Source organism: Cnephaeus nilssonii (assembly GCF_951640355.1).
Source record: "Cnephaeus nilssonii genome assembly, chromosome: 4".
Classification (NCBI taxonomy): domain Eukaryota; kingdom Metazoa; phylum Chordata; class Mammalia; order Chiroptera; family Vespertilionidae; genus Cnephaeus; species Cnephaeus nilssonii.
The window spans coordinates 106481112-106494160 of NC_137075.1; the positions used below are offsets into that span (position 1 = coordinate 106481112).

Sequence of the window (13049 nt, forward strand, 5' to 3'; positions counted from 1 at the left end):
ATGTGCAACTAATTTTTAAATCATTATATTAAGATATTAAGAAGTATTTGTACTTATCGTTAACACCTTCTTCAGTTCTGCCTTGCTTCTGGGAGTCGTTACTTTCAAGTGGTAAAATGACAAAAAAAATCACGCAGAGCCACTTTTCTCACTTTTGCCATGGACATAATTTCTTAGTCCATCTTATAGAAGGCAATCTTGTACTATAAGTGAGTGAGTGGTGATAATGGCATTTTGATTCATACATAAATATTTACTGAGTGCCTTCCATGTGCTGGCACTTGCTCTGAGCACTGAGAAAATAGAGGTGATCAAAAGAGAGAACTTGCTCTCAAGGAGGTTACAGTTCAGAGTGGGAAACAGACATAACAGAAGTAGGTGAGTGTAAATGTCAGGAGGAAGTGACAGGGGGAACTTACTATGCATTCGGAGGTCAAAGAAAGCCTTGTTGAGGAGCTCTTAAAACTGAAGAGCTGGGAGGAAGCGGCCATTTGAAGAGTCAGGAATGAGTGGTCCAGTGGAGAGAGCAGCACATAGCTCCTAAGATGAAGGAGCTTGGGGAAATTGAAAGAGGTATGTTTGGTTGGAACCCAGTGGTCTGGGTGGTTGTGACTTAAAAAAGATGTTAGAGTGATGGTCAGTGACACAGCATGCAAGAGTTGTTCTTTCTCAGGACGGTGGAAATCATTGAAGGCTTTAAGCAGGGCAGTGACTTGCCCATTCACCTTTTACAGTGATCATTTTAATTGTGTGTAAAGTAGATGGGAATGGGAGGATGAGGAAACTACAGCACTGGTCTTCATTTTTGATGGTGGCTTGGATCAGGAACAAGTCAAGCGTGTTGGCTCTTACCATGTTTGTTCAACACTACTAGACATTCTAAAAAGTGCAATAAAGCAACAAAAAGAAATGAAAGGTATTCACATTGCAGAGGAAGAAGAAAAAGTCTTTTTTTTTTGGTCACATAACATCATTTATGAAGGAATCTACAAAAGGAAAATACTAGCACTTGCTGAATATAGAAATGTTTCAGGATACAAGATCAATATACAAATCAGGAAAACAAGCAGTTGGAAATTGAACTTTCTCTTAACCTATCCCAATAGTGCTAAAGTATGTGATGTTTAGAGGTTAGTCTGAAAAATGACATGCAAGATCTGTATACTGAAAACTATAGAACATTGCTGAGAGAAATAATATGAGACTAAGTAAATGGAAAGAGACACCATGTTCATGGATCAGAAGACTCAATATTGTTAAGATACCAGTTCTTGCCCTAACCGGTTTGGCTCAGTGGATAGAGCGTCGGCCTGCGGACTGAAGGGTCCCAGGTTAGATTCCGATCAAGGGCATGTACCTTGGTTGCAGGCCCATCCCCAGTAGGGGGTGTGCAGGAGGCAACTGGTCCATGTTTCTCTCTCATCGATGTTTCTAACTCTATCCCTCTCCCTTCCTCTCTGTAAAAAATCAATAAAATATATTTAAAAAAAAGATACCAGTTCTTCCCATATTAATCTATATATTTAATGCAAAATAATAAAAATTACAGTAGGTTAGTTTCTTTTTTTTTGGTAGGAAATTACAAGCTAATTCTAAAATTCATATGAAAATACAAAGGACCAAGAATAGCCAAAATAATTTTGAAAAAGAGAAACAAAGTTGGAGGACTTTTACTACCTGATTTTGAGACATTATATACAGCTACAGCAATTAAGACTATGTGATATTGATATAAAGACAAATCAATGGGATATATATAGAGAAAAAAGCCCTCTACATGTGCATTGCCAATTGATTTTAATACAGACGCAAAGGCCTATCAGTGTAGCGAGGACAGTCTTTTCAACAATGGTGCTGGGTCAATTGGGAAAAAGTCTATACCTTGTACCATATACAAAAATGAACTTAAAATAGATTATAAACCTAAGAAATGAAAACCAAAATGATAAAAACTTGTAGAAAAAAACAAGAGAAAAATCTTTGTGACCTTGGATTAGGCAAAGGTTTTTTTACGTTTGACATGAAAAGCATGATCCAGCCGAAAACGGTTTGGCTCAGTGGATAGAGCATCAGTCTGCGGACTGAAGGGTCCCAGGTTCGATTCCGGTCTAAGGGCATGTACATTGGTTGCGGGCACATCCCCGGTAGGGGGTGTGCAGGAGGCAGCTGGTCGATGTTTCTCTCTCATCGATGTTTCTGGCTCTCTATCCCTCTCCCTTCCTCTCTGTAAAAAAATCAATAAAATATATTTAAAAAAAAGAAAAAAAAAGAAAAGCATGATCCATAGAAGAAAATTTTGATAAACTGGGGCTCATGAAACTTAAAGCTTCTACACTTCAGAAGACACTGTTAAGAGAATGAAAAGACAAGTGACAGAATGGGAAGAAATACTTACAAATCATATATCTGATAAGAACACGTGTTTAAAATATATAAAGAATTCTCAAACTCAATAATAAGAAAACAACCCAATTTTTAAAAACAAGCAAAAATTTGAACAGATACTTCACCAAAGACGATTTGTGGATGGCCAATAAGCATAAGAAAAGATGTTCAGCATGCTTAGTCATTAGATAAATGCAAACAAATCTCTACACAATCTAGAATATCTGCTGAAAAAAAGTCTTTGCAGATGTTTGTTAATTTTGCTTCTACCTAATCACTTCTCTGCTCTCTTGCTAGGTCTCCAATTTCTTACATATTAGACCTTTCCATAGTATCTCTGTCTTTTACCTTCTTTTTTTGTCATTTCTCTTTGTGATTCATTCTGATTATTGATTTTTATTATTATACTTTTCTGGTCTAGAATTTTTGTTTAGCTCCTTAAAAAATCTGCCACATCCTTTCTTTTATGTCTTAGAATTTTCTGTTGAATTTTTCAATTGTATCTTTTATCATTTTGAACCAGGTGTTCATCAGATACACCAATACCTGGAGCTCCTGTGGGTGCACTTCTATTTTCTGTTGCTTCTGCTGGTTCTGATTCATATTATCTCTTCATGTGCCTGGATATTATTGATTGTGTGCTTGATCCTGAATTCAGTAAATTATTTGTGGAAATAGTTTGAGGCCCAGGGTGATATCTTCCTCTAGAAAGGAATATTTTGTCTTCTGGCAGCCTCTTAACTGCACTAGCAATAAAGCATAAGAAACTGGCCAATAAGCATAAGAAAAGATGTTTTGGGACATTATATACAGCTACACTTAACCCATTTTAGGTGTTGGATGATTTGAAGCTGGGCCGTTCTCCCTGTAAAGGTCAGTTTGCTGATGGATTGCCCTTATCCTATCCCAGGGTCTTATCAGTGCTTCTTAGAGGCTGTTAAAAAAGGCAGTTAAGCTTTTGGCCACTAAGGAGCCTTTTCTAGAATCAGCAGATGGTCCCAGAGGAAAAAAACAGGCCCCAAATTACATGCTAACCTTTCTGGAATTCTGTTATTTGTTAGACAGGAAATCTTGCTAGTAATGGGTGATCTTGCTAGTAATGGGCCATCTTGCTAGTAATGGATAATCTAAGTTGGGTAATTTTTTAGTTTTTGAATGAGTAACCTTATTCATTTCCAGATGCCTTTATGCAGCTGATTTGTATATTTTTTCAAGCTTTTTAAATTATCCTCATCAGGAGAGCTGATCAGAATTACCTGCTCTGCCATTACTGAAAGAGGAAGTTCCTTTTCCTTTTTTTTTCTTCTTGATTTAATATCAAAACAATATTAACCCAAAATGTTTCTGTACGTACACCTGCACCCCCCTCCATATCCTGTCATCATCCTTAACCTGCAGATTGTTTTCTAATGACGTGTTAGGAATAGTCCAAAACTTAAACTTAAATACTCTGCCAAGCACTTTTAATGCATCTCTTTATTTAAATTTTGAGATCTTCAGCACTCTTGTTTCGCTGAGGTGAAAGTGTGTTTACAGTAGCAGATCTCCACTTTCGGCCCATCTTTTCTCTGTAGGCAATCTCGTTCTAGCCAATAAAAATTCTCTTATTTATATCAGTCCTTTTCAGCGGGTCAGATCTGTAAATACAATTCCCTGTGTTTAATCTCTGTTTGGATGCCTCAAAGGCATCTCACAGCTAACAAGTCCAAATGGAGCTCCTGGTATTTCCCCTTGACCTTGGGCTTCCTCCAGTGTCCCTTGTCCTAACCTGCTTCCTCCACTCCCCTCATGGGGAGCACTGTTACTCCTCTGGTTTTCAAGCCAGGATTTTGGGAGTCATCCTAGATACCATCTCTTCCTTCACTACTCACATATACAATCTTGTTTATTTTATAGCTTAAATATTTCCCGAACCCGTCCACCCCTCTCCAACACCGCCTCCACCCTAGTCCAAGCTACTCTGAGGGTTTGCTCACGTAGATGCAATAGCTCCTCAGGTGATCCTTGCCCACTCCTCCCTCCCCCCTCACCCTCCCGCACTGCTTCCTGACTCATTTTTATTTTTATAATAGGCATGATATTTCAAAGCATTTAAGATACAGTTTGAATATTCGTTGGCCCTACAGTTTGGGCTCCGTCTGTTTCACTAGCCTCAGCCCCTCCTGGGACTGTGCTCCTGGCACACTGACCTCCTTTCGGCCTGAATGTGCTGCCCTGCTCCTGACTTCTCAGTGCTGTGCGTTCTTTCTCTCTTACTCTTCTTGCTTTTCTGCCTCTCGATTCCAACTTTTGTCTCTTTGTTTCTTTCTCTTTTCTCTGTTTATTACTTCTCTATGATCCTCAGAAGAGATCAGGCCACTCATTAGATATTCTAATGCCATCTTGTACTTCTCATCCTTAGCTCTTGTCACTGTAATTACAGTATTAACAGATACATTGCTAGTCCTGCTTGTAGCTAAGTCTCCAGCATCTAGCACAGTGCCTTGAATGTAACTAAATAAATATTTGTTGAATATTTAAATATGTATAAGCAACAGGAATCCCTCAAAAGTAGGGAAGCAGTTTCCCAGAGCACTTAGTATAGTACTGGTACTTAACATAGCTATAAATGAAGTTAAAATTATATTATCAGAATTAGATTTTCATTAGAGGAAGATTCGGATAGGAGGGAAAATTACCATTGAATTGTTACAGAAGACTGGAGAAAAACCAAGTAACGCTTAGAGAAATGGAGTTACACTTCATTATTATTATTATTATTACACCATGGGCTCATAAAAAAATGTCTTTCAAATTCTGAGCAAAAACATGGAGGAAGCTTTCCCTATATATATCTTTCTTAGTACTTTATTTCCCAAATTTGGAATGAGACTTCTGGACCTTCTGAGAAAGAAGCCCTGTGTGCTGGAAAGGGGCCATGAGACCCTATCTCAAGGCCTGGCTTGGTGCCAGCACTGACACGATACCTCGTTCTTTTCCTTGTCATAGTTTATGGCCTCTCTGGAATGGGAGTAGTCTTCTTTTCCCTATTTTTTAAGCAAGTAAGTGTTTACAGAAGCCAAAATAGCAGGGTTAAAATTTCAAACAACATTTTTTATATAAGATGGAGGTTACTATGCTTCAGAATGACTGCAAGGAAAGTCCTATTTTCACTTGCTTATAGAAATTTGCCATACTTTATAATGCTCCCCACCCCAGAAAACAGTTCATAATTTTTTTCTAAAATATTTTAACTAATTAAATATAGCTACAATGGATCATTTGAAATGGTTACTTAGGGCTATTATATCCAATAAGTAGACATTTTTTATGATATGCACATCTTTTTGCAGCATTTTAAATTACTGTCTGTTTACATTTTAAGCTGAAATTATGAAATTACATGATTCTACTTTATTATATGTAAAAATAACAGAGTAGTCCAGCTAGAAGTTCAGTTGCAAAGTCATTGTGTTGAAATGTGTTTGTTTGGTGTTGTCATGATTTTGCACGGCAGATACTTCATTACACATTTACATAGTCATGTGATAGTTGTTACTGGTATTGGTATTTCCTGATTGGAAAGAGATCTTTGGAATATTTCTGTTTGTACTTCCTCATGAATCGTGCGAGTCACTGAAATACAGATTTATAGAAGAGTAAAACATATCCCCTTTATTCCGTTTACTGTCTCCACCTTATTTTCTCTCTCGGAGTTGGATTTTCATTGCTGTTGACTAGTTCCACCCACACTTGTTTCAGAGGGGAACGTGGCAGTTAGTGACAAGGAAAAGAATGAGGTATCGTAGTTAATTGTTAAAGGTGTCTTAGAGTTGGCATGTTCCAATTATTCATATTTAACTCAGTTTTAAAGTCTTTCATAAATATTATCATTTTATAGTGAAAGTGCTGTTCACTGTTATTGCTACTAAAAATTCCCACATTTATGATCCTCAAATATTTTCTACGTCCTTGATCTTCAATATTTTAACATTTAAATCCCTGTTATTTAATTTCAAAATAATTAGTGATGTTATTTCTAAAAATATACCAGGATACTTTCTGATTTTAGGGCTCCTTTACCTTTAACCAGCACCATGTGTTTACCAGTTAATTTAGCTTCCCAATGTGTGCATCTAAAATATTTGCTCTTTTTGAAATAAGCCAATGACTTATTTATTGCTTCTGTATGTTGTGTATTATAAAGAGTAGTTTCTTCTTGATGCATAGAATGTGGGTTTATCGGAGACAGAGCAGTTTTCCTCTCTGCAAGGACTGCATTACATTATCTTACAAAATGCTTTCTTCCACCATTCATACTGCTAAAGAATCAGTGTAACCCAGAGTGGCTAGTATATTTCCCTTCCTAGAATCAGAATAGCTTTTGAAATTTGGAAATGTATCATTAACTCATTTGTAAACAGCCTCATTTCATTTTTGAGGATTGAAGCTGGAATGCCAGCTATACAGTAGTCGTAAGAGGAAGGGTAACTGGCACTACGGCATGCACTTAAGCCATAGAGGCATTTACTTTTCAGTGTCTTCCAAGGCCCATGCGGATGCACACTTATTTACCCCGAGAGTATGGATCTCACTATGTTTGTCCAGAGGTGTGACTGTGGCGGAGAATACTTATCGGTAAGTATCAAACTCTTATTGTACTATGTTTCAGAAAGACATGTTTAGAAGCCAATTGGCTTTTAGCAGTGATCAAATCTCTTAGTCTGTGCTGGTTTCTTAACAGTGGACAGTCCCAGATGTTGAAGTCAGCACAAGAGAAAAACCCAAATCCTGATAAGACTTGAGGACTTTTCGAAAATTAAATGCAAAATAGTTGGGGCAAATGTTGCTGCGGGAGTCAAGACTAAGTAACGCAGTAAGAAGATAAGAAGTTGGAGAGCTTCTCACGTCCTCTTGTACCTAACGTTTGCATACGTACACACCCAGGACTTTAATGACTTTTTGAGAGGGTGCAAAATTACATCTCTTGGAACTTAAAGCAGCAGACACATGTGAGCCGGAATAATGTACACTGTGGCCCTCACCGTTTCTTTTAATCTTTCTTCGCAAAGTCCTTTATGTTTCTAAATAAAAGCTGTGCCTTCTGAAACCTGTGAGTGATGCATCCTGGCCACATAGAATCTTTAGAGAACGTTTTCCAACCCCGGTTGTTACGTTTGTTTTGGAAACAGTAGAACGAGGAGATGCGGGAGGCCGATTTCAGGACCACTTGCTGCTTCTGCTTCTGCCTCACGGTTTCTTCTCCTTTTCTGTCAGCCAATGACTGTTAAGATCCATAGCTGACTGTTGGCTGAACGACTTGTAAAATAATGTTTGTGCGTGCGATACAAAAGTTTAAAACAAAACAAAATAAAAATCAGCCCCCGAGCCCTAACCGGTTTGGCTCAGTGGATAGAGCGCTGGCCTGTGGACCAAAGGGTCCCGGGTTCAATTCCGGTCAAGGGCATGGACCTCGGTTGCGGTCTCCTCCTCAGCCTGAGCTCTGGTCAGGGCTCGTGCAGGAGGCCACCGATCAGTGTGTTTCTCTCACATTGATGTTTCCTCTGTCTTTCACTCTCTCTCCCACTCTCCCTAAAAATCAATGGGAAAAAATATCTTCTGGAGAGGGTTAACTAACTAACTAACTAAATAAATAACTGACCACCCTAATGTTTGATAGGTCTCTGGGAATTACCGTACCTCATAAACTTAGGCCACAGTGACACTGCCAGATCTCCCATGCCGCCTCAGGAAGGCTTAGGATTGACTAAGCCATGCCTTAGTCAGCGGGGAGTGGAAGTGCAGAACCTGTGAGGAAGAATTCAGCGCTTAGATTTGACATCATGCACACAGGGTTAGAGTTGCCAGATCCTAGCTCGCTGGCCTTCAGCAAGATGCTTGAGGATTCTGAGTTTGTTTCTTCTGCTGGAGAATGACATGCTGTAGAAGGTCTTCTAGCAAATGGCTGGCAGTGGTCCCACCAGGCTGAACCACGGTACACGGTCTAAATCATGGCCACAGAGATGCTGGGGTAGATGATGGCAGGAACACCTCCTATTGACATGATAGTAAGAGGACTGAGAATGCATTTCTGTGTGATGCATTTTTGTTTTGCCTTGTATCTAATTCTACCAATCCCTAATCTTTAGGATTCACCCCAAAATCTCTTGAAACTACTCTTTAGGAGATGTGGATAATGTGTGTGAAGGGAAGAGCATCAATAGCAGAAAGTTTAGGTGAAAGGGTAAGAGATATTCAGTCATCCAGCCATTATTGCAAATGCCTGCTGTGCGCTAGGACCAGGGGCTATGGGAGTGAACAAAACAGACAAAAATCCTGGCAGTCATGAAGCTTATGTTCTAGATGTGGGAGATAGGCCATACACAAATGACTATGTTGGATGATGGAGATCATACGCCTGTAAAGGGGGTGGTGAGAACTGGGGCAAGGCAGTGGCTTTCCGGTTAAAATAGGGCTCATTGAAAAGGTGATATTTAAACAGAGGCTTGAAAGAGATCAGGAGCCAACCATGAGTAAATCTGGACAAAAGGGGGAACTGGGAACAGATCGTATAAGTCATTGCGAGGACTGCCTTTTCCTTTGAGTGGATATGAAGCCATTGGAGAGTTTTGGACAGGGAAGCGACATGATCCGACTTACAAGACTCTCTCTAGGGGCAGCGATGGAATCAGGGACTAGTTAACAGATCATTGGAGTAGTTCAGGCTGGAAATGATGGTAGCCTGGATCAGGTGGTAATGGTGGAAGTGATAAATGGGCAGATTCTGGATCAGGATGGATTGGTCATGTGATTGGGGGCATGAGGGACTAAGATGTGTTAAGGATGACCTGAGCATTTTTGGGCTGACAACTGGAAGGGCTAAGTTGTCATTTACTGTTTACCGAGATGGAAGTTGGAGAAGAAGGTTCTGGAAGAGATCAGTTCAGGCGTGGCCAAGATGAGATTCCTACTAGATAGCCTAGTTGTAGAGAGGGGTAGTTGGATGTACAGCGGCCTTATTTAATGCTCAATTTACACAAGTTGGTGAGTCATATAAGTTCTGTTTAAATCTCTAAGAAGACAGTATTATAATTCACATCTATAATAATAAAAGCATAATATGCTAATTAAACAGGACGTCCTTCCAGACGAAGCTGGGGCTGCAAGGGAAGCCCGGGTCCTGGGTGCCGGCTAGTAGCCGGAGGGAAGCCTGGGTCCCAGGTGCCGGCAGTTGGTGGAAGGAAGGCCTACTGTTGCATGAATTTCATGCATTGGGCCTCTATTTTATCTATTAGAAAATGGTGCAGAATCATGAAGTTTCTTAGGCTCACACACACGTAGATCTGAAACCCACTTGTTTTGTGGCTGCAAGTTCCACGTTGTTCTACTAACTTTACCATGCTAGTTATAAAATAGTTATTCAATTTTATAATTGCCATAATTGGTTAAACAAAGTATATCACATACACACACGCTCTCTTATCTAATGAAGTATAGATAATATCTTTGAAAAGGTTTATGTGAAAGCCTTTTTTACTTTTCCATGTGTTGAAAACTAATATTCTCATTTAGGCTTTAACTTTGCATATATATTTAGGATTTAAAAACAAAATGGCGAATGGAGATTGCAATGAATATAATTTTAAAAAAACATTCTTATATATAAAAATTTCTTCTTTTAGTAGCAGTTTACTTTATGATAATTTATGTTCCTGTCAGTTCTTTAAAGGGGAAAATGCATTTTCAAATCTTACATGCATTTATTTTTTTAAAGTAAAATGTATGTTTATTTTTTGAACCAGAAATACAAGTAATGAAAATACATGTGATGGTCTGAGCTTTGATATTGTTGTTCTAGATATGATGGCAAATAGCAAAATAGAAGTTGAAATCTATCAAAAATGCCTATTCTATTTAAAGGTTTATATACTTTTATAATTTTCATTCATAAAGCAATGGAATGTTATTTTATTAGTTCATAAGGTATTTAAACTTTATGTGGTCTAATGACTTAAGTGATCAGGAGCAGATTAATATAGTTTTCTTAAAGCAAGCATACATATATTTTTTTAAATATATTTTTATTGATTTCAGAAAAGAAGGGAGAGGGAGAGAAAGGTAGAAACATCAATGATGAGAGAGAATCATTGATCGGCTGCAACCTGAATACCGCACACTGGGGATTGAGCCTGCAGCCTGGCCACGTCCTTGAACGGGAATCCAATTGTGACCTCCTGGTTCATAGGTTGAGATCAACCACTGAGCCATGCTGGCCGGGCCATACATATTCTTGGAAGTCATATACATTTATTTGTGGAATGTGACTATGTTTGTTTCTATGACCTTGGATTTTTAAAACTTATAATTTATTATCTCTCACCTATATAATAGCAAACTCTTTCTGATTCTACAGGAAGTCCTGCATGTTGCAGGTGTGGAAATGCAGCTAACAGCTGCAGTATCATTTCTGACCATTCTACAGGAAGAATCAGTGTCAATTCATACGTATGCCCACTCCTTCCTCCAAATCATTCTGCTGCATCTGGAGCACAGGGATGCAGGTCAGGAGCCTGGCACGCGTCTTCCTGTAGTTACTTATTGCTCTAAATGTCATTTAGCATGATTTGGTTTTCACTTAGCGTTATTTCCCTATGTCATTTTAAACTCATGTGGTCATGATGTTCTTGGAATCTTGTTAGTCTGGTGAGGACAACTGAATGGGGTCATGCTGTCCAAGAGTTGATCATTAGTCTGACTAAAAATAGCCCTGACTGTTTCCTTTCAAAATCCACGAAATTCAGTATCCTTGAAAGCTGAAGACCATTAGTTCATCTTATGATTTACACCTTCTTCTTCGAGTTTTAAAGCATTTGTGTTTATAACTGTACAGCAGAAATGCACAATTTGGGGTAAAGATAGCTCCCCAATATTATTATTTTTAAAATATATTTTTATTGATTTCAGAGTAGAAGGGAGAGGGAGAGAGAGAGAAATATCACTGAGGAGAAAGAATCATTCATTGGCTGCCTCCTGCATGCCCCCCACTGGGGATTGAGCCCACAACCCAGGCAGGTGCCCTTAACTGGAATTGATACTGGGACCCTTCAGTCCACAGGCTGACACTCTATCCACTGAGTCAAACCAGCTAGGGCTCCCCAATATTATTTTTAAAGATATAATTTTTTTCCAGATATTGGCTAAAATAAAAATAGAGAAACTTCTTACAATGGTAGTAATTATTATTTCATTTTATCATTAAGTAATATTGTAGTGAATAATGGCTGAGTTGAAACTAGATTTGTGAGATTAAATTTCCATGTTTTATCTGTGTCAATCAGGTGTCAGCAACGCATGGCTGGAAACTCTTCTGTCTGTGATAGAAGTGTTGCCCAAAGAAACCCTAAGGCATGAGGTAATTCTTTTTCTTTTTGGTGTGTGTGGGGGAGTAAATACTAAGTCACTCTACAATTTTTCTTTTTATAAAAATGGTATTTAAAAAAAAGAATAAAGTTATTTCCCACTCTGAAAGCAAACCATGGTAATTATAAAAAATTTGAGTAATACAGAAATTAGTAAGGAGAAAAATCATGATTCTGTACTTAGCCACTTTTAACATTCTGATATATTTTCATTGCAGATTTCTCCCCTATGTACTAGTATGGTTGTTGGCCATATTAGTGATCATTTAGCATTAATTTGGTTTTCACTTAGTATTATTTTCCTATGTTATTTTAAACTCATTTGGCAGTACCTACAAAATATTTTACTTACTTGTTAGACATTTAAGCCTGGTTTCAGTATTTGATTATCAAAATAAGGCAGTAATGAACATCTCTATAGAGCTTTTCCTGTTTTTCAGATGATTTAACTATAGCTTCCAAAGAAGTGAAATTACTGGGTCAGAGAGCATTAATATTCTTCTGGGTCTTAACTAGCAGCATGTGAAAATGCCTGTTTCCCTGGACTTCTATCAGCAATAGTGTTCGAATTTAATTTGATGGGCCAAAAATGGCATGATATTTTAATCAGAATTTTAAAAATTAGTCTATTGTATATATTTCTCATATATTATGTCACTTTTAATTATTCTTTTGGAATTGTCTAAGAGTATCATTGATTACTATTTGTATGTGCTATTTATCTATCAAGGTTGCCAGTCCTTTGTTATGTTTATTGCCAATATTGTTACCAATTTGTTATTTTTAATTTTCAATATTGTTCAATACATCCTTCTCTAAAAGCTTTAGTAAATTAAGATAAGAGAGTAAGATAATTAGAAAGGAATTTTTTTCTGTAATGAAAAGGTTTTTTATCTTGAGAACATTATCCCTATATGTATTTCTTTTCAAATATGTCATTGTTGAAAAAACCCAGTAACCTATCAGTAAAATGTCCTCTCTGGATTTTATGAAGTGTCTTCATCCTTTGCCCTCATACAGTTTATGGTCCTTTCTCAAGGACAAAACACTTGCTTGAAAATGGAAAGATTTACCATTTATAAGGATGCTTGTATACTTGATGCCAAAAATCTAGGTGATTACACCTATTTAAATGTTCAGTGTAATGTTGATGTGTATTATTTATACATTTTTTGAAGAGTGGTATGTGGTAGAATGCAGTTTTTACTCTAGAATGCCATCTGTTACTTAACGTGATTTTAAATATGTGTTTTACTTTATTTGAAA

The 13049-nt window shown here is 37.8% G+C and overlaps 1 protein-coding gene across 6 annotated transcripts in view; it reads left to right on the forward strand.

Annotated features, from left to right (window-relative positions):
• PPP4R4 (protein phosphatase 4 regulatory subunit 4) overlaps positions 1-13049 on the forward strand; it is an 83590-nt gene that overhangs the window by 29294 nt on the left and 41247 nt on the right. For 3 of the 6 annotated variants that reach the window (XM_079769062.1, XM_079769063.1, XM_079769065.1), the window contains 2 exons: positions 10778-10925; positions 11703-11776. In XM_079769062.1, coding sequence (XP_079625188.1) covers positions 10778-10925; positions 11703-11776 — 222 coding nt within the window. Of the gene's footprint in view, positions 1-6902; positions 7003-7366; positions 7377-10755; positions 10926-11702; positions 11777-13049 lie in introns of those variants that run through there. The other 3 variants (XM_079769067.1, XM_079769064.1, XM_079769066.1) reach the window with 3 other exon arrangements.